A 22,082-nucleotide genomic window follows, 5' to 3' on the forward strand; every position below is an offset into this window, starting at 1 on the left:
TTCCCAAAGTAATCAGTCCTGAGAATTCCCTTAGACAATTTCGAATGATTCTGCTGAGGGCCCCCAGATCCATAGAATCGGCACTGACTAGTTGCAAAAATGATTAAATGGTGATGCATACTCAGTTGAATGTTCTAGAAATCTCTTGTTCCTTTAAGATGTGTGGAGACCATTTATTGTCCTCATGGAAACAAAACCACATAATACTGACTGTTTGACTAATTTGTTTTTATTTGGATGTTTATTGAAATTTTAAGCTTAAAAAACATCAGAAAACAATCTAAAAGCAATCGTGATTCCACATCCTTTCCTTTGACACAATCTCTACTGACAACCACGATGTGACCCTCTGAATGAATGAATGAATGAATGAATGAATGAATGGTAGAATGAAATCACAACATTATCTCAGATGCAAGGAGGAAATCTACTACATTAAAGGAAATATTCCTAATAAGCACATGCAGATCTAGCTATTCCCTATGCACACTAATGCAGCAAAGCACATGGTCAGACTGACCATACCTGGCTCAGACTTGTTTTTGCAGATGACCAATGAGGCAAAAGGTATATTTGATATGGACCAGTTTTTGATGCAAATGTATAAAAAATCATTTTGGGGTTATATGCCAATAACAGAGTATAAAATATTTACATTAGTGTTGTCTTCTTTTTCAAATACCTAAAATTACAGTGAAAATTGTTATGACCTGCTATGACAACATTAAATAATACTTTATAAAACAGATACAAAATTAAAAAAGGTTAAGACATTTAGTAATATCTTTGCTGGATTCTGCAAAGGAGGTAGAAAACAACCCCCATTTTAGTTTGTCCTGATAGTCATACCAAAAATGTACCCTGCCCAATTTGCTAATGACAGAAGTCACGCTTACAATACATGTTAAACCATAGCTGGCCAGAAATGCAGTAATTATTGAGATGATAATGCTATTGTTGTTGTTGTCTTATTGTTGCTGTTTATGTTACGTCAATACTTGCGAAAGCTTCAACACACACAACTTTGTTAAATCAACATAGTTCATAGCCTTTTAGTTTAAGCAAAAAAATTGTCATTGATTGTTTTGAAGATAACATTTAAAGCTCAATAAGAACTGCTGATTTCTGGCATGGCTAATGGAAGTATGACTGCAGGGTACCACGGCGACGAACATCAGTTGTCCAGCAATGGAAGCCACCTCCAAGGGAATTGGCATGACGGATGTTCACCTTGACTGTTTCAATGCCTATTGGAGGAGAAGTGCATTTCAAATCTTTTCGTTCCACAATACCAGATGTTGTTCAAGGTCTTACATCTACGCTAGAATTCTGCCACAGAGAGAAGTGCTTTAAACTTACCAAGACTCTCAAACATCTTATGGATGCTGGCCTCATTGGCATCAACCATCACTCGTTTCTCATCCAGCATCAGGACATTCATGGACAGCCACTTTGAGGACATCCACAAAGGATGGTCTACCATGGGAGGAACAATACGCATTAAAACAAAAAATAAGGACATATACAGGATATCATAGAAATCCCCACTACTATTTCACTCATTGTTGAATTCTAGAGGAATTACGCCGTAAATGATAACTTTGGATTATTTATAATCACATTACATAGCCAGCTGAATGAAGGATGGCATGGTCATGGCATTCATATAACTATAATAGACTGCTGTAAATGTTGTATGAAATGTTATGTAAGCAAACCCACCATCTGGAATCAGAGGTGTTGGGGGTTTCACCACTGTCCAGCCTGCCTTCTCAAACATCTCAATCTGAAAGAAAGAAATTTGTCAGGTTCCATTGCAACATCTCACGTTACTCCACAAGAGGGCAGTATATTTGCAGCCGAGCTCTGGTGTGTTAGATAAACAAGACATATGGAAGATCTTGTCTTGCCATATGATTCTAGGAGCACTACCCCACAGTATGGGAAAGACTGGATGGTCATGTATAGCACCCAGACTTTGTCATGAATGTCACCCAACATGTCTTCTAGCGAAGCCCAGAGATTCAAGCCCAATCTAAATGGATATAATCCAGAGATTCATGCCCAATCTGAATGGATTTAATCCTGGTACATGTCTTCCACTCGTACCCACCTGGCGACATGGGCGATCCGGGTTGGAGAGCACCAGGCCAGGCCCAATGATGTTGAAGGTGGCATCAATGTGCATGGGATTGGGGTCCTTGAAGGAAATGATGTGCACCTTGTACGTGGGAGCAAGGTGTCGTCTCATCCATTCAATACCCATGTAATTTGTAACCTGTAGGGAACAAAATAGCCATATCAGTTCATCTGATTTAACTGTGGGCAAATCTGCAGTATGGTTACCCTCTACTCAAAATTCTAGGAATAATGTAAACATGACAAACCTGACTCCTCTGTACAAAGATATCTGTCCCAGCCCTTATGAAATCAGCAGCATCGAAGCAGGGCTCATGCTCCGTGGTCACAAACTTGCCCTGGGCAGCCAGCTTGTGCCTGTCCTCCACAGTACGGATAGGGTAGTCCTAATTACACAAAGAGTGGTACCATTTCTGTGGTGGGCCCAACACTGAATGCTTTTTTATTTGTACTTGTTCATGTATACCAGTTTCCTAACATATTCACAATTATAAATTCTGGATAAACAAAATGTACAAATAGAAGAATGTTTATAAAACTACCGCATCTTTCAATGACAATCCAAAAAGGTTAACTTGTTTACATTTCTTTCATCATATATGAAAGCTTTGTATTCTATTTTAGACCAGGGTCGCTTTGCATTGAAACTTAAACATACTTGATCATACAGCTCATCAGACATGGTAGGTTTTGGAGCTGTAGTCCACTTTGCCCCTCTCCTGAAGTAGTCCTTGATGAGAGGCCTATATGCTCTGTACTCAAAGAACCGGGACCTCCATGCCATGGGAGCCTCAATAATCTCATTCCCAATGACGACGAGAATATCTCTGGGCATGGCAGCATACATTCCTGGAGGGAATTGAGTAGTCAGCACATTTTGTAACATGCTACATTGATGATGTTTTGAACAAATGTTAACTCGTGAGCATAGGGAAAGCTGGAACTTTACCAGTAGATGAAAAATCTGGGGTTGTGTACTCAAAAGACCAGTCCATGGGTTCTGGCCTTTTCACAGTAACACCCTCATGGCGGAGAATATTGCACATTTCCTCAATTTCAGCAACAGCTTTCTTCAAGTGGTCCTCGGGAAAAGTATGACCCCCATATTTTTGGTAGAAGGGCCACCACTTCTCATAGGTGTTGGCCTGTCAAAATATGACTGAAATGTTAGAGGTCCATCTGAAGAGATAAATTACAAAAGTTGCTTGCCATGTGCAGGGTCTGGGGCATCTTGTATGCAGCCCAAACTTGCATAATATACCTTGACCTCCACAGTGAATGGAGGGACTCGTGCATTCTCGGCGCGTCCAACAATGACTTCCTCCAACGGGTCCCATTCATTGTAGGCGCACACCGGGCTCTCTTGAGGTGCGAGATCAGTAACAGGTTCCTCCACTGCAATACTGGGCTGAGCAGCAGCAACGGCAGCTGAGCTGGAAGTGCTCTGGAAAGCCCTCTGCACCCAACCGGATACGTTGCGGCCAATCTAGTGGACAGAATAGAAGAACGGCGTCGCTATGCGTTTTTATCACTCTTCCAGCCATTAACGTACGTATTTTGGTTTTGTTCAAGTTTGAAACGTATAGCTATAGGTTTAGGTAGCAAAGGGTGTTAACGACGCGTATAGCATTGAAGTGAAAAACGTGGAGTAGTCTTCTAACTTGTGACGAATTAAAATGTATGAACGGAACAGTATGGTGGTGAAACATTTTTTGTTTAACGGTAATATGCCCGTTATCATTCCATGCGAGATTCCCTGATAGCTCACATCCGTGTAAAAAGGCAGCTGCTTCTGCCAGCTGTTCACAGTCACAGTGGATTGGTAACGGGAGGTGACGCTGATTCAACCACTTTAATTAAGCAAAATATTGTTTGTCAGAAAACGTCGTGAACAATTGAACTACCAGATGAAATAATCAGTGAGAGCTATATCTCTACATTAGAGCTATATCTGATTGATTGAATGTGTCTTCAGCGATGTCAATTCCAACCACTGCTTTATTAAGTTCCTCTAAAAATGTTGAACTAATTCTATCAAAAATGTAAAGTTGCTACTACTCTATATACTAACCATGCCTCCAATAAGATGGGCTGCTTCAGCCCCTCTGCTACCTCCTCTGAGACATCTGACTCGCAGCATTTTCCACGGACCTGATTTTAGCAAATATAGGCTACTGCAAATTACTAACGGCCTGTCTTCTCTGGTTCTGGGAATGGATTGCAAGTTGCGTGGATGCGCTTTTATATCCTCTTGGCTTCTGGTTATTGGTGGATATAACGAGTTCCGTGCGCAACGTGACTTGAGGGGAAAATGCACGATGCAAGACGACACCTTGGGGCAGCACATTCTTATCAGTTACCCCCCCCCCCTATGCTCAGGATTCAACTGGAGTGACGTGACGCAACTGAAGCATGTGTGCGACTACTGTTGACCTCTGTGAGAGGAATTCAGCATTATTTTCCGTTCAAAAACATTTTATTTTGCGTGTGTTTCATCATAAAAGATTACTAATCAGCATTAATCCCACATGTCCTGTATACAACGTTGCTCACCCTGCTTCCTCCAGTGTCAAAACTACCTATGGGGGGCCACAGGCCTCAAATGCCTTTGATCAGTGCCTTTGATTAAAGCTTTTATGATGGTTTGCAATGATGCATCATGACCTGATTTGTGGTTGAGAGCATGGTGCTTTCACACAGTGCTATCCATTAGTAGATTATATTATGTATAAATGTGGCAGTCTGATTGTCTTTTGTACCAAGAGCTTCTGTGGATCCAGGCCCACTTGAGCCACATTCTGCTTTCAGACAGTCCCAATCATGTTACTACATTGTCAGCCACATAGATATCTGTGGCTTCATAAGGCTCTATTAGACTGAGTGAGTGAGTTGATTGACTAAATAAACTTCAACTTCACCAGAAGCCAACTTAATCATTCCCTTTAAAAAGAGCTTGGAGACACCCTTGGAGACATCCAGTTTCTTGTGGTTTAACAGGTGTGATCTGGTCTATTCTGAGTGGTCTTTATAACATATACTGGTACCATGTTAGGAATCTTCTCCCAATTATTGTATTGCTAATATGATGTAAAATTAGTGTGCCAATTTCTCTTCATATCCACTGGCAGACCTGACATATTTAGACTTGATCATTAATTGCTTATTTGTTGGGAATGCAGTTAAATGTTGGTATGGTTCAAAGGTATTATATGAAGTGTAATTTGAAGAAATGATTGCAATTTTTATGAGTGCACTGGAAAAGTAGTTTATCACAGACTCACTGACCTGATGAATCACATGAACCTCTGCCAGGACCAAAATTGCGATATTGCAAAACAGTGAACCTGCTAACCTTAAAGTCAGAGCTCCCTAATAAAACCTGTTTAATCAAGAAAAGGTGGTGTTTTTTTATGGAATATAAAGTAAGAATCCTTATCAAGTGTATGTAGCACTGTTAACAGTGTAAATGCAAACTAATAGGTGGATTTTTGCATTTTTTATTTTAGCCTGTAGCTGCACATATCAAATCAATGAACCTGACATAATATGATGAAAGTATAGACAGTGAACATATGCCTAATAATCCATAAATTACTATTTATAGTCACATAATTCGACATGTGTGAAGTTATGCCAAATTCACACAGGTCAGCCTGGGGCCATGTTGGACCGGGCAAAGATTAGGTCATGGTGATAATGAATGGTACACTAGCATAATGGAATTAATCTTTAGCCACATCATTATATAATGCGTTTGATTTTAATGGGTTGGTTTAAAGTTGATTCCGCGTGGCACAGTAGCCAAAAGGCCTACAACAGTTCAGTCAGGGAAAGGAGAAGTGTTATCAACATGAGGCAGCTGCCTCTGTATTTTGTAGCCTAATTTAGGTGTAGGGCTGAGAGTTGAACCATGTCCTCCCTCTTCACTGTTCGAGGGCGATTAAATCCCAATTGCCCCGCCCTCAGTTGAAAAACTTCGATTTTCAAAACACTTTCTAAGGGAAATCACTGCAAAAGAAGGGATAATTCGTCAAAGTCTTTATGTCGCAGAAGAAAATACTGAAAACAACAATTTGAAGGAATGTACATTGTAACTGTGACTTTGGCCACTTTGGTCATCATCCCAGTGTTGCTGAAAATATTTTTCCCCTACTTCTGGGAAGATGTTGTCTACCTCAAGGATTTGGTTCGGATTTTACTCACGTTTGTTTCACGCAGAAAGAGAAGACCTTTATTTTTAGCTGTGGATCGATTTATAGAGCAGTCAGCCCTACATCCTAATAGGACTTTCGTCTTATTTGAAAACAAATCATATTCTTATCAAGATGCGGACAGAGAAAGCAACAAAATTGCGAATGCTTTACGGGCGTATTCTCGCCTTCAAGCGGGGGAAGCTGCGGCGCTCTTCATGGGGAACGAACCTACGTTTATGTTTACCTGGCTTGCACTGGCAAAGCTAGGATGCCCGGTAGCTTTTCTCAATCACAACATCAGATCGAAGTCTTTGCTTCATTGTTTTAGCTGCTGTGATGCTAAAGTCCTCATTGCCGCTGTAGGTAAGATGTAAGGCAATAATAACACTGGGAAGGAAGGAAGGCATTCAGGAACAATGTAGGCTCAAAACACAAACGTAGCCGCCACGAAGGTATTTTGTGGTGGAACAGGCCTGTATGTGCAGGTATCTGTGTTTTCTCTTAAGGAAGTCATCACAGTTTCTAGCCAGTACCGTTTCTAGATGGCCTGCGGAGCCTAGAGTAAGGTCGTAATGCTATAGCCTACCACCTCTCTCAAAAACAGATATTTCTTTCTTTTACTAGAAGAAATACCTCTAAACCACTTGTTAGCCATTAGTCCTATCTTGTAAACAGCACACTTATACATTATAGTAATGATACTTAAACATCTTTTTTTGTCTGTTCTCATGTACTTAAGTCAGGAAACGGAATGTATTGGAATAATGCTTAGTAATGTCTAATATTCATGAGCAGAGCACCGAGTTTGATATGTGATATCTTTTGGCAGAACTTGAGGATGCTCTGAAAGAAATCCAGCCAGCGCTTAAGGAGAAGGGTGTTTGTGTGTTCATTATGACCAAAGAGTGCAGCATCTCCGAGTTTACAAGCTTCACAGACAAAGTTGAATTTGCCTCTGATTCCCCCATATCCCGTTCACACCGCTCACAAATAACCTTCAAAAGCCCTGCTGTGTATATTTATACATCAGGCACCACAGGTAGGTTAAAATAAAGAATTATCTGACCTCGATGATATCAAATTCCAGCTTGCATATCATTACAATCCTTCACATTTTATTCTCGTTCAAATGCACCTCTAATCCATACATACATCCATACACACTTTTCTTTTAGCATGAGATGTCCTTGCAATTTTACATCCAGTTATCTGTGAACTGTGTAGTCATGTTCTCAATATGTGGCTCTCATGTTTTTGTCTGCCCCTAGGCCTTCCTAAAGCAGCCACTGTTAGCCAGACCCGTCTACTGGCTGCACTTGCTGTGTTAGCTTCCAATGGTGTCACTGCAGGGGATGTCATCTACCTCAACCTACCTATGTACCATACGGCAGGTTTCCTCATTGGGTTTATAGGAAGCATTGAAACAGGTAATCCCTGACAGGCTGTTTTGTTTTAGGCTGTGTATGTTTGATAACCCTTCTGATTTTTATCTGAATTATAAGCATAGACTTTTAAGGATGTTGAGAGGTTCAGACTTGCATGGCTGTTCTATGTACAAGCTTATGGCCCTGGGCTTTGAAACTGGTGCAATTACAAGTTTCCCTCTGGGATGGCAATGAAAGAGCCCTTTGTGTACCTCAGCTGTTACATTTAAGTAATCACATGAAAGCCGTTCCAAGGAAAAGAAAGAAAAGAACCTTAGTAGGTCTCACCTCAGGTCAGTTTTGACCAAGTGGGTTAAAGTTCAAAGCACTTCATTGTAATTCACAAGCCTCCTGTGATTCAGAGTACAGTTATCTGAATCTTGCTTTAGACAGAGTACACAGTGCTGTTTTTGTTGATTAGAGTGTGTTACGTAGGTTTGCTAATTCCCTAAATGTCTTTTTAAGAAGGTACGGTTGGAATTCTGTGTGCTTTTCCCACAATTACCAGCTGTGTCAGAACATATGTAAAATGTTAGTATCAGCATAAAAGTTGGCTCACAGCCCTACAATAAGTAGAGATGTTTGAAAAGCAGAGAGTTCGTTCAGTGAAAGCATATGTTGTGAATCAACCAAAATGACAAATGAACCATCTCCTCGCCAAAGATGCATGTCAAGGTGATTTATGCTGATACCACCTGTGACTGTATCGTGTGATATTCATGGTGCTATATCCTCCAATAAGATTCAGTGTGACTGTGTCATGTGATATTCGTGATGATATATCCTCCAATAAGATTCAATGTGACTGTGTCATGTGATATTCATGGTAATACATCCTTTAATAAGATTCAATGTGACTGTGTCATGTGATATTCATGGTAATATATCCTCCAATAAGATTCAGAGTGAAAATCAAGTGTTATCCTATTAGGCCCCAAATATTGTTTGTATTCTTTGGATAATTTAGAGCCATCATAAATCCTATATGAGTACCCTGTAACCAGAACCATAGTTAGAACCATAGAACCATCGGGTGGCTATTAATGGCACTATAGGGCTGGGCGATATGGACAAAAAATCATAGCTCTGTATTTTTAGGCTGAATGGCAGTACACAGTATATATCTTGGTATATTCTATGAAGTGGGCTAAATGTTCAGTTGGAAGTCAAAGCCACATGTGAGATGTCAAAAGCACTTTTCTTAAAACAGGCCGCGATCAAAATAAAATGAGACATAGTATGTTTGATTTAGTGCTGCAAAACATGTAAATGAAATATAATAGAAAATATATAGCCTTTATTAAATAAAAATAGGCCAATTTCTGAGAATGCTCCTTTAGTTGTTTTCAACAACAATAACAGACTGATTAAAATAGAGAACAAAAACAGGTTTTCCTCTACCTACAGACCCACGTCAGCATCGCTGGTGATTTCTGGGAACTTTTTAGAAAAACAAAGGGAATATTGAAATGTTTAAATGAATTAAGAATGTTTCAGATTGAGCTAAAATGTAAAGATTAAAAGATAAGAATCGGACATTTATTAATGTAGTGACATTGTTTTGAAGCACATGATTAAACTGCATGAATAGTGCATGTAGGTTTTGATTTCACTTTTTAAAATAATGGACCTATTTTATTTACATTATATGTATAATATGATTAAAAATCTACATATATTTATTTGCTGAAGTGTCAGGAGCAAGCCCAGACTGTAAGCGTGCTCACGAGAGAGCAAAGAAAATGTCCTCTTCACAGTGATCTGCCATCAAACACATCAAACCTTTATTCACCTAACCACTGAGAACTTGCAACAAGCCAAATGTAAGGACAGCACTTCAATTGCCAGATTGTTTTCCGTTTTGTCCACAGACATTATGCTAGAACTAAACGGATTGCCAACCATAAACCATTGCAACCTTAGACTAAACCAGAGATTTATTTCACAATCACAAAGATAACCTAGCTGGTAGGGTAATAGTCTTGTGTCTTCTGGAGAAGTACGTTCATTTAGAAAGATCTAGAGCTAACTTACTCTGTCCGACATCAAAGGGCGACTGTTGTGTCATCTCTCGTCGCCTGTGGCTGGGCCAAAACATGGCACTTGAACATACCACAGAGACTACAGCCAATGGCCATAGTATACCACAGAGACTACAGCCAATGGCCAAAGTATATTTATTTACAGCTGTGTTTCAGTGCAAATGCGAGTTACTTCTCTCCTTGGATACACAGGAGTGTGATAGACTTTGAGCATCTGCATTTGCAAATGGGAACACCATGAAGACTCTAAACTGACACAGCACAGCTACATACATATATTTACTGTCTACACACTTGAATTGACAAGGGTCTAAATGAGCCTTTAGGTGAATAAATACTAGTCCTGAATACAACTCCTGTTCACCGCTTAACATGCAGAAACACATTGGTGTTGGAACACATTTTCTTTTCTAAGGTTACATTGTGCTGTTGACTTACAGAATACGCTTAAGTAAAAGCCATCTTAGTGATATCTCTTTTCTGTTGTCTTAATTTGCACATTTGGCATTGAGGTAATCCAAAAGTAACGGAAAGTAATCAAGTTGCATTACTTTAATATTGTGATATTTGGATTAGGTCACTGAATACAACAGGTAATCAGTAATTGTATCGGAATACATTTTTAAAGTAACCCTCCCAACCCTGCTAACAGGTTAGCTGACCAATTCTAACCTTAGCTAACTGGATATCTGTGTAGACGTTAGCAGTGTTGGTCTTGCCTGTAAATGCTTCATTAAATTTGACGTGGAGTCCTTGGAAAACAACAGTATATTCACCGCAGGGGGAGGGGGCATAATGTGCACTGCACTGTTATGTTCTTCCCACTTTCAGTTTTTAGGACAAAATAGTGTCGACATTTCCAGCCAGGGAAAGCATTTTTTGAACTCAAGGTCATCATATGGACTTTTCTCTGTTGTCTTCTCCTGACATATTGTAAAGTGCGCATATGGATGATAGTATAATGTTCTGCATTTTAGAATCTATTTTAAATGTGTAATCCTGTTAATAATCTCAATTATTAAGAGGTATCTGTAATCTAACCTCTAATCAAAAGTAATTTTTTTTCTGTAACTGTACCGGAATACAGTTACCTTTTTTTGTATCCTAATTACGTAACACCATTCCATGTATTCCGTTACTCCCCCAGCCTGGGTACTACACATTGTACAAGAAGACAAAAAAGATCTGATCAATTTCTGGTGCTCCTGTCCCCCATTTTTAAGGTGCCACTATTGTTTTACGAAGAAAGTTTTCAGCTTCACAGTTCTGGGATGAATGCAGAAAGTACAACATCACAGTTATCCAGTATATAGGAGAGGTTTTACGCTATCTTTGCAACACGCCAAAGGTGAGACTTCGCTTCACAATTTCTCTAAAACCAATATGATAGTAAAAGGATAATACATAACTCAGTGGTTCCCAAAGTGTGAGGCGGGACCCCCAAGGGGAACTTGGAGTTACAGCAGGGGAGGGGGGGGGGGGGGGGGGTTAAGGGTGAACGGTGAATGGAACGAGAAACCTAAACAACCAATTAAAGGTAAAAATGTGTATGGTAGTACTCTTATAGCATAGTAGCTTATTACTTACCTATTTGGTGATGAGTTTATCGCCCACTTTGTCGCCCACTTTATCGCCCACCTTATATAATGTGGTCAGGGCCTGTCGTTTGGCCTGTATAAAGGGATAAAGCTCTGGTCAAATAAAATTAAAAAATGTTTGAGTGTTCAAATGTAGAAACGGTGTATAAGAAAAGCTATTTTTTATTCAATTTGTTTTCATTGTCAAAGGGGACCTCCCATGAAAAGTTTGGGAACCACTGACATAACTACATGAAACCATGTGTTCTATTTAATTTACCTTACTGAATTGCAATAGGAAGTTCTAGTGTTTAATTGCATGTTCATGGTAAATGTGGCTCCATATACAGTACCAGCTGAATGCATCAGACTAAATACCTTTACCCCAGTACAACCAGTCCTGTCTGGTTTTATGGACTTTCAGAGGGGGGTCGTGAGCAAGAGTGAGACCACCCCAACGGTGTGTCTCCAGCAGCTAGACTGCGCAGTAAACTGTGTCTCCTCTTAAGGACAGCATGTAGCTCCTCCTATATGTGTCCATTCCCATTCACATAGAGCACAGCTGGTGGACAGAAATAGAAGTAACCACGAGAATGTGATATTTTTCAGAAAACATTGCAGAATGTCCATTGCAGATTGGCCTCTCACATTTCTGTGTAACATTTTATAATTTGTGTGAAAATATATTGTTGTTAAACCAGCTGTTAAATCTTACTTTTGATTATTTTAGTTAGTCTTTTGCGTTTAAAATCATATTTTATAGTCTCTTAAATTTATGGGAGGTTATATGTTGGTGCCACATGGGTGTGGTTTGGAGCAATATATACATTCTTTCTTTGGCCATTGAAACAGTATCTAGCAGCAGCATGGAGGCTCAGATCACAGATGATCATGTGCCTACTTCCTTAGCCTAAGAATGTTGAGCTTAAAGACCCAGGCCTCCACTAGGAATAGCTGTTGGCCTTTACTTGCAGATACCAGGTTGAGGAGTTATGAAATGGAATATCTTGAATGCAGTATGGAGTGGTTTGAGTTGGTTGAGTTCAGATGGCCATGTTTAGTATTTCTAAATGTCAAGTAAAATTTTTAATTGGAAATGAAACACTCCACTGTATGTTCCCTGCATGGAAAAAAAATCTACATTGATCTACATGTTGACATGTTGACATCTTGATAAGGTTCAGTGCCAAGAATATACATTGAATTATTTTTCACCATGTTATAGTATATTATAGTAATATAAGCACTACTATACTATATATGTCATAGGCTTAACAGAATATTCAAATGATAAGTCAACACTGCAGCCTCAACAGTTTTATTACAGTACAGTACAGTGTGACTGAAATCCAGGACAAATGACATTTGTGAGAGTAGTCCACTCATCCTAGAGCTGAATTACGATATCAAATTCAGTGGGGTGGGTGCATGCACTGGAGGACATTTTCACTTGGCTGCTCCTCAGTCGTTGCAAAAATAGACTTCACTCTTATTTTTGCTCCTCACTTGACGTCACTGGCCTATCATGTCTTTTGGGCTTTCAGTCACTGCAAAGAGAGAGCTTTCATCACGTCACACACAACAAACCTGTTCAAACTGCATGTGTTCCGGACATTATGTTGAAAAACCATAGGAAAAAATAGTAAAAGAACACAGTTCATTTATGTGTAATGGATTTGTCCATATGATTTTCTGATGACATGCATTTCAAAAATCTAATAGTTTAACAAATATGTAGCCAGTCTCAAGCACAACCCACAAATCCAGTAATGTTTTAATCAAATAATTCACAAGAACTCAAGAAAACATTCTTCACTGGGGCTACAACTGGTGTATTGATGTGATTTTGCCTTCACACTTTTTGCTTATCTTCTGCTTTCAATGGCATGTATAAAAACAGTATATACTAATACCTCTGTTTTTTTCTCTAGAAAGAGAATGATCAACTTCATAAAGTGAGACTTGCCATTGGAAATGGCCTACGTGCAGAGATATGGAGAGAGTTCCTGAATCGTTTTGGCAACATTCAAGTTAGAGAGTTTTATGCATCCACTGAGGGAAATGTGGGATTTGTCAACTACATTGGCAAAATTGGTGCAATTGGCCGGGTCAACCCTTTTCATAAAGTAAGTAAGATCTGCTTTCAAAATATTATAACTAGGGATGGGTATCGTTTGGTTTTTATCCGATACCGGTACATAACCGATACTTTTAAAACGAGACCGGTGCCTAAACGGTGCCGGAACCGATACTTTTATAATAAATAAAAAAAATTACGATTGACGACATTTAAGAAAGGCTTTTTTCATTGCCAAATATTTGAACTGTTTAAAGTAGATTATATATATAAAAAAATACAAAACACTTTTTAACTTAAAACTTAAATAATATATGAACTGTGAACAAAAGTTTAGACTATACTTAAATAAATACAAATAAATACAAAACACACACACACTCTGTACACACACTACAGCTTCAATACTTCAGCAATTCTTTTGTAGAAATATCAGCATATTTGCCTTCTCCGGCAAAATCCGACACCTTTCCTGACTAATCACAAGACCTGCAGAGGAGAAAACCCTCTCCGATGCTGTCGATGAGGCCTGTACACACAGATATGTATCTGAAAGTACACAATTAGGGATGGGTATCGTTTGGGTTTTTTCCGATACTGGTGCTAAACCGGTACTTTTAAAACGATACCGGTGCCTAAACGGTGCCTGAACCGCTCCTTTTTTTTTTTTAAGCACAAAGCGACGATTGACGACATTAAAGAAAGGCTTTTTTTATTGCCAAGGCAATTTTTTTTCTTCAAATTGAACAATGTATGAACTGTTTAAAGTATATTATAAATATAAATACATACAAAACACTTGGCTTCCAACTACAGCTTCAAACTTTTTAACTTCAAACTATGAACATTATATTAACTGTAAACAACAGTTTATAGTATACTTAAATAAATATAAATAAATACAAAAAACAGCTTCAAACTTCTTTTGCAAAAATATGAGCATATTGGCCTTTGGAGTCAAAAATGTATTATTTTGTTTGCATTTATTTAATGAAATTTCACCATTTTATGATTTGTTTATACTAGGGCTGTCAGCTTTAACGCGTTAATCTATGCGATTAATGCGGACGCGATTAACGCGATAAAATATTTTAACGCAATTAACGCAACTAGAAAAAAAAAGGCAATTTTTAATGCCTTTATTTGGATAGTTATGAAGTTATGACAGGAAGCGATGCGGAGAAGAGGTGGGGAGAGGATTGGGAAATTACATCAGGCCAGACTTGAACCTGTGTCCCCTCGGGCAAATTAAGTAGGGGGCTTGGCCTACCAAAAGCCCCCTTTGTTCAAAGTGGGGAATGAGAAAAAGTTTGAGAACCACTGCGGTAGTTGAAGATGGAGAGAGCTGAGGGATTGTTGGGCGGAAAGTTTCTGTTTAATAGGCAAAATTACGGAACAATCGACAAAACTAAAGTTGTATGTAGCATTTGTCAAATTGAATTTAGCTATCACAGAAGCAGCTCATCTTTAAGTTATCACCTTAATGCAAAGCACCCGACAGAAAGCAGTCCCAGGTTAGATGGTCGCCAACCCACACTCTACGACTTCTCTAGTAAAATAACTAGACCAGTCCGTGAAAAGGTTACCAAGGCTTTAGCAGTTTGGGTTGCCGGTGACTGTCGGACCATCAACATAGTTAAGGACATTGGGCTGACTGAGGTGATTCGAATTGCTTCAGTAGACAACTCTTACGATTTACCGTCGAGGGGCACTGTCATGGCAAAAAGTGACCGGGTGCCAAAAAGAGCCCGGGTGATGTAATATTGGCTTTCGAACGACTTTTGAGTGACAGTTGCTATACCAACGCTTGCATTACGTAACCCGGACACTAATTTGCTAACATCTTAAATAATATACGGTGCTTGTTCATCTACCTTTTTAGCAGGCCAGCCAGTTAATTTGCTCACATCTTAAATAATATACGGTACGGTGCTTGTTCATATACCTTTTAAGCAAGCTAGCCAGTTAATTTAATAACATCTTAAATAATATATGGTGCTTGTTCATCTACCTTTTAAGCAAGCCAGCAAGTTAATTTGCTAACATCTTAAATACTATACGGTGCTTGTTCATCTACCTTTTTAGCAAGCCAGCCAGTTAATTTGCTAACATCTTAAATAATATACGGTGCTTGTTCATCTACCTTTTTAGCAAGCCAGCCAGTTAATTTGCTAACATCTTAAATAATTTAAGATCTACCATTATTTGTTGATATAGGCCTATTTAGAAAGACTTGGGAGAGTTCATACTAGCTTGCTAGCTAAACACTAAGCAAAATAATGTGTCCCAGCTAACGGAGTAATCGCTAACGAGATGCTAGCGGCGAAACCGGTTGAAATGTACTTACTTTGACACTATAACAAAGTTGTAAGTCAACAACTTTCCTAACACAGTCAAACATCAAGCACATGGTTGTTTTGCTTGGTTTATTGCAGGTAAAATACAGGCAAGCTGGTCTCAGGTAGCGAAGTATAATGCGAGATTCTCTGGGGTAAATTGCGTTATTGAGGTTGTCTGACTTCCAAAAAGAGCCCGGGTGACGTAATGCTAACGTTGGTATGGCAACTGTCACTCAAGAGTCGTTCGAAAGCCAATATTACATCACCCGGGCTCTTTTTGGCACCCGGTCACTTTTTGCCATGACAGCACCATTGTGTCTCGCATACATTCCTTTTATGACGGCGAGAGAACGCGAAAAATTCAGCTCCTCGAGCAAGCTGCCACCGTCACCCTTACTGGTGACCACTGGACATCAGTCATCAATGACAATTACCTGGGTGTCACAGCTCATTTGATTGACAGTGTATGGAAATTGAGATATTTTTCATTGGAAGTTAAAAAAAAAAAAAACAGACAAACAAACTTTTAATCGCGATTAATCTAGATTAATGAATTTCAAAATGTGAGATTAATTAGTATTTTTTTTTTAATCTATTGACAGCCCTAGTTTATACCTATCTTTTCTATCTTGTTACTCTTGTTCTCTTGTTACTTGAACACACTGAGTACTAGAAAATGTGTACTGCCCCTTTAAGAGACTACCGTTGGTAGTTTAGCTGTCATCTCCGTATATTTTTCAGTCTTCGGTTGCTGATTTGCCGTTGACTCTTGCCTTCTCTCCCCTCTTTTCACGCAATTATTTTGTTGCATTTGCTGCACGTCGCGATGTTTGAATCTTTTTCTGCGAAATACAGCCACATACAGACCGTTTTTCTCTGTTAAAAAGTTGATGGCTAGTTTTGTTTGTGCTTGCCTGCTCTTCACTGTCATATCAGAACCGGTTCCAATACAACCGGTACCTACCCGGACCGAAATGCAACGCAGATTTCGGTGCTTCATTTCGGCATTTATCAGATAAGACTGTTGCTATGAAAACACCAATGAGCGTGAGCGACACAGGACAAAGTTTACATTGGGAGCTGGGGCAGTTTTACATGTGCCCCACAGAATCTGCCTAGCGACCGTGTTCAATTGGCTCAGGCACCGAAATGAAGCACCGAAATCTGAGTTGCATTTCGGTCCGGGTAGGTACCGGTTGTATTGGAACCGGTTCTCGGTACCCAACCCTAATTATACCAGTGTTGTTATGTCACTTTCTAGCATTGCCAGCTGTCACACGGATCATATTGCCAAAAGTAGATCTCATATGATACGCTATCTCGTACCAGAACATTTTTCATGACCTTAATTCTTAATACTGTACCAGTGACTTGATCAGATACATTCTTCTTCATAATTATTTTCCTCTTTAGATTGCTGATTCATCAACAAGACTATACTCATATTTTCAGCTTTTGTTTCTTACAGAAATTTTTCCCTTATGCTTTGATAAAATATGATACTGAGGGAGACGAGCCAGTGAGGAACTCCAAGGGTCTCTGTATTGAAGCTTCAAAGGGTGAGTACATCATTGTCATGAAGTCTAGCCATTGTGTTGATGACGTGATTATGATCGGCCCTCATCCATTTGTGTATTCCAGGAGAGACCGGCCTGCTGGTTTCAAAGATAACAGACATTGCTCCTTTTGTGGGATACGCTAATAACCAACAACAGACAGAGAAGAAGAAGCTTCGAAATGTGTTTAAAAAGGGGGACCTGTACTTCAACAGTGGAGATCTTCTGAGAATCGATTGGGAAAACTTCATCTATTTCCAGGATCGTGTTGGAGACACTTTTAGGTTCAAGACCTTACTCCCTGAATATGCCAAAGCTCTGTGCATAGACCGATATTGATTCACTTGTTTGCCCCTTTGTATTATGCTGACTGTGTCTTTTCAGCCTGAAATGAAATCTACACTGATACAATAGGCTCAATTTCTTGCTTAAAACTAGGTCACAGTTATCTTCTATTTCCTTGCATCATACTCCTAAAGCAAGACATGTATGTGTATGCAAATGAGTAGGAATTAGGCATAGTCTGCTTGCTTGCTCATCACTGCCCTGGTTTAGAAATGACAAACAATACGGGCTAGCCGGCCACAGACAGGGGTTGCAACTCAGTGGACGTCTCTGTTGATGTGTGTCAAATCAGCTCAAATGTCATGTACTCAATCTAGCAAACCTGCTTGAAAATGTTTCCTCACTGAACTGTACTCTGCAAATCAAGTTAAATGAAACCATAGTCAATTACAAAGAACTTTATTTTTCTGCATTTTCTTTAAAAGATGGAAAGGAGAGAATGTGGCAACAACTGAAGTCTCAGACATTGTCACAATGATTGACTTTGTTGAGGAGGCCAATGTGTACGGAGTTCAAGTTCCAGGTATTAATTTAAACTTTTTTGTGTGGCTTCTGTGTAGTGGTTTATTTTGTGTATAAAGACTGTTGTCTTGTTTTCTGAAGGCCATGAAGGGAGGATTGGGATGGCGGCTGTAACAATAACAAAAGGAAAAGCGTTGGACAGTAAGAAAATGTTCAGCCATGTTGCTAGTTATCTCCCTGCATATGCTCAACCACGTTTCATCAGAATTCAGGTAACCATTTTAACCTTTTGTTCTGAATTTCATATGATGCGTGCCATTAATCATTGTATATCAATCTTTCCTAGTGTAATAAGCCACAGCATGGGTTGTAAGAAAATGCACTGATTCTTGATAACCGCTAACCTGTATGACATCCTTCCAAGAATTCTGTTGAGGTGACGGGGACATTCAAGCAAATGAAGAAGACGCTGGTGGAAGAAGGCTTCAACCCCACCTTGATAACGGATCCCCTCTTTTTCCTGGATGACAAAGAGAAGAGTTATATACCAATGACCAAGGACATTTATAAGGCAGTTGTGTCAGGAAATAGCAAGCTGTGATCGGATGTGGCCTGCACCTTTCCCTTGCATCAGATCCATGGAAGCAATCCCCCTCTGGATCTGTATGTATTTTGATCATGAGTATTGATCATGAGTATTGATCATGAGTATTAGTAAGTATAACAAATATTTTCTGTTCATCACTTGTATTTCTCTGAATGATTGCTTTTCACCTCAGGGATTATGCCTATGTTTTCCCCATGACCAAACATGTGTTGGCGGCTAGAGGACTGGAATGGCAGGAAAGAATCTTTTTGAATCTTACTTTTCAATAGAAAATTATGCTCATGTCTATCCTCTGCTGGCAAATGTGCTCAAATATCCATATAGCAAGTTAGTGACCGCCATTGGATTACCCTTTCACACTCAAGGACAATTCCAATTTCCTGATAGTGTATCTTAGAACTTTGCCGATAAAGAGGTTAAACATTGATATACTGAAAGGAACCTCCAATACTTATGTTAGCGTTACTGCGGTAAGAGTGGTGTGTGCCTGCCCAATATGTGATTCAGCAGTACATGATGTGTAATTTGGCACTTGGCATCATGGTCCCACAGAAAACAGACTTCATTAATATGGCTCCACGCAATTTAGGAACTCAGACCTAGTCCCTCTTCTTCTAATGCTATATTGCTACCCGTTAGGTAGGCTGACCTAGGGTCATTTCTTTGGATGCCTACAATCTGTTTTGACGAATACCTCTCTTACTTTTTAATAACTAGTTTCTTCTAGGAATAGTGCCACTCAGTATATTGTTACAGCCGTTTTCTATATTTTGGCATATTCCACGGACACAGCTTGTTACTAGTTCTGGAGAATAGCTCAGAGGCTACAGTGCTGCTATGGGGCTTACCAGCATGCTAGACCGATGTCAGCATAACCATTTGGTCCAGTGCAGAGGCTGGACGGCAATCCATTGCTGTATAATGCAATGTAACAGTTCTGCTGCAGCATGTTCAACCCAGGTGATTAGCCAGGTATCTCAAGACTTACATCACTGCTTTATTGGTTTGAAACTAATCCTAATATAAAACTAATCCTAGCCAGTCATTGCAGAAACACCTTTACCTAGTAATACTTCTCTTGCTAAAAATTTCTTGCGAGGCCAATAGTGGATCGGAGCATCATAATTAATTTGTCAGGTACAAGTTACTTATTCAGTTACACATACAAACTAGGTCAAAGTGAATAATATAAAGTTACAAATACATAACTGATTACATTACAGATAGGGGTCACACATTCACACAGATAAATGGAGGGGTTTGTCACCTCCAGAGGGGGGTTACCTGCAACCCACAGAGAGCAGAATTATCATGATTCTGAGATCTATGTTCAAAATAATCTATTCAGCTGCAGGACTGAGACCACTGTGCCACTCAGACTGAGACCATTCAAATGAACCCAAACATTACAAAGAAATAATCTAATAATCTAAATACCACATTTAGTTCCCTAGTAGTCCAGTAGTAGTCCTGCTCAACTGACCCACACCTAATGAGTAATTGTAACTAGAATGTAATCTGTGTTTTACAATCCAAAGATTCTCGGCCTGCAATTTTGAGCCTTACATCTCTGCAGTATTATAGCAATTTAAGACAAGTGCTGTTTCTTTGCACATAGATTTGCACACACCTTTGTCCTATTCACCAAACACTCCAGTCAGTGGACATATTACATTACCCTAGTTTCACAACCTCTCTTTTGAGCTATTGTGCCTGCAATTGTACCTGTAAATGTACAAATAAATGTTCACAGAGACGTAATGCTGTGGAAGGGACGGGTGATTATCAAACCTTGATGGTGGCATGTTCATGTGTGTAAGAAATTTGCAATAAATTTGAATATACTGTTACTTCCTGTTGTTTATGTTACACTATCCAAATCCCTCTGTCGTAGTGCCATTTGAACTATATCAACTGCTTAGGCAAAGGTTACAGACTTGATCACTCCCTTAATTTATATTAATATTTAGGGCCAGAGCAGGCACTTCTCTGACCATGCCCACCCTCTCAACCCACTTTCAGAGACATCATCCAGGCCTGTTCATTTTTTCCCCAGACTCCCTTGCTCCTGCTTCCCTTTAGCGGTTATCCTACTTCCAGCCACAAGGTGGTCACAGAGCCCAATAATTGCTCCTAGTGCCTTTTGCTATGCGATATGTCACCATGTAAAAAGTCACTGGGTAAAAAAATCATTGGCTCTGCAGCTCAGTAAATGATTTCAAACTTCTGTTGTGATTTAATGGAGTTGGTGCTACTCGATCATTTTTTGTATCTTAACTGTTTTGGAGAAGTTCATCGGAATAGTCCCCTATTTTTAACATGTCAACTTTGATCTTTATTTGGTCTGGGGTGGTTTTGTTTTTTATTTGTCTTCAGGTCCAATTTCCTTACTTTATACACGACTGCGTGCACATTTTGAAACTTTGAAAAGTGAGGTCAAAAAGGACAGAGTTCAGAGAGAAAAAGCCTTTCTACACCATCCTGGATTGTTTTTTGGACGCAGTTAGAAGACAACCAGACAAGTCATTCATGGCTTATGAGGGTCTTGTGTACCCCTATGAGGACATTGACAAGCAGAGCAATAGAGTGGAGTGGGCTCTGAGGTCCCATGCCAGAATCCGAGAGGGGGATACTGTAGCTCTGTTCGTGGCTAATGAGCCTTGCTTTGTATGGCTGTGGCTGGGCTTGTGCGAGCTTGGATGTGCCGCCTCACTGTTGAATTGCAATATCAGATCAAGATCTCTGCTGCTCTGTTTCTCCTGCTGCAGTACAAGTGTTCTCATCGCTACAGCGGGTACGAGATCAGCCTCTAGCTTCTTATCTTATCTTATCAGCAGCTTGATTTTTCAGTGACTCTGTCTAACTGATTTCAGTGACTCTGATGTGTAATTGCTTTCCTAGTGAGAAAAAATGCATTTGCTATTAAGGGCCAGTTTGAAAAATAAAAATAGCACTCCAACTCCTGGACTACGCATTCCAGTATTGTACTCTACTGTCTAGGCTTCTTTGACTTATCATTCTGTAATTGTCTTCTCCAGAACTGAAAGACGCTGTTGTGGAAGTGCTTCCAACGCTGAGAGAGCAACATGTCTCAGTGTTCCTCCTCAGTAAGGAGTGTGACACAGAGGGGATAGAAGCCCTCACAGATAGCATCGAGAAGGCCTCCGAGGAGCCTGTATCACCAGCACTGAGGTCAAATGTCACCATGGGATGCCCTGCATTGTACATTTACACATCCGGCACCACAGGTGTTTTGGCCTTTGCATTGTGTCTACCTCATGATGAACACAGTGACCCCAACGTTTTATTTATTCCCAACCT

General features: G+C 39.7%; 2 protein-coding genes across 2 annotated transcripts; one reads left to right on the plus strand and one right to left on the minus strand.

Moving 5' to 3' along the window:
- Nucleotides 1-211: 211 nt before the first annotated feature.
- gatm (glycine amidinotransferase (L-arginine:glycine amidinotransferase)) lies at nucleotides 212-4,484 on the minus strand. The gene is made up of 9 exons (XM_012814917.3): nucleotides 4,211-4,484; nucleotides 3,401-3,625; nucleotides 3,089-3,284; nucleotides 2,798-2,988; nucleotides 2,388-2,525; nucleotides 2,114-2,278; nucleotides 1,723-1,786; nucleotides 1,360-1,476; nucleotides 212-1,247 (listed from the first exon to the last, which is right to left on the minus strand). The coding sequence occupies exons 1-9, from the start codon at nucleotides 4,277-4,279 to the stop codon at nucleotides 1,135-1,137; spliced, it is 1,278 nt and encodes a 425-aa protein (XP_012670371.1). The 5' UTR covers nucleotides 4,280-4,484; the 3' UTR covers nucleotides 212-1,134.
- A 1,399-nt stretch (nucleotides 4,485-5,883) lies between these two features.
- LOC105889131 (very long-chain acyl-CoA synthetase-like) lies at nucleotides 5,884-19,619 on the plus strand. The gene is made up of 10 exons (XM_012814916.3): nucleotides 5,884-6,695; nucleotides 7,162-7,371; nucleotides 7,601-7,759; nucleotides 11,022-11,146; nucleotides 13,307-13,501; nucleotides 17,260-17,350; nucleotides 17,433-17,631; nucleotides 18,118-18,215; nucleotides 18,296-18,426; nucleotides 18,579-19,619. The coding sequence occupies exons 1-10, from the start codon at nucleotides 6,221-6,223 to the stop codon at nucleotides 18,753-18,755; spliced, it is 1,860 nt and encodes a 619-aa protein (XP_012670370.2). The 5' UTR covers nucleotides 5,884-6,220; the 3' UTR covers nucleotides 18,756-19,619.
- The last annotated feature ends 2,463 nt before the right edge of the window (nucleotides 19,620-22,082 follow it).

The sequence above is a fragment of the Clupea harengus genome, chromosome 6 (assembly GCF_900700415.2).
Source record: "Clupea harengus chromosome 6, Ch_v2.0.2, whole genome shotgun sequence".
Taxonomy (NCBI): Eukaryota; Metazoa; Chordata; class Actinopteri; order Clupeiformes; family Clupeidae; genus Clupea; species Clupea harengus.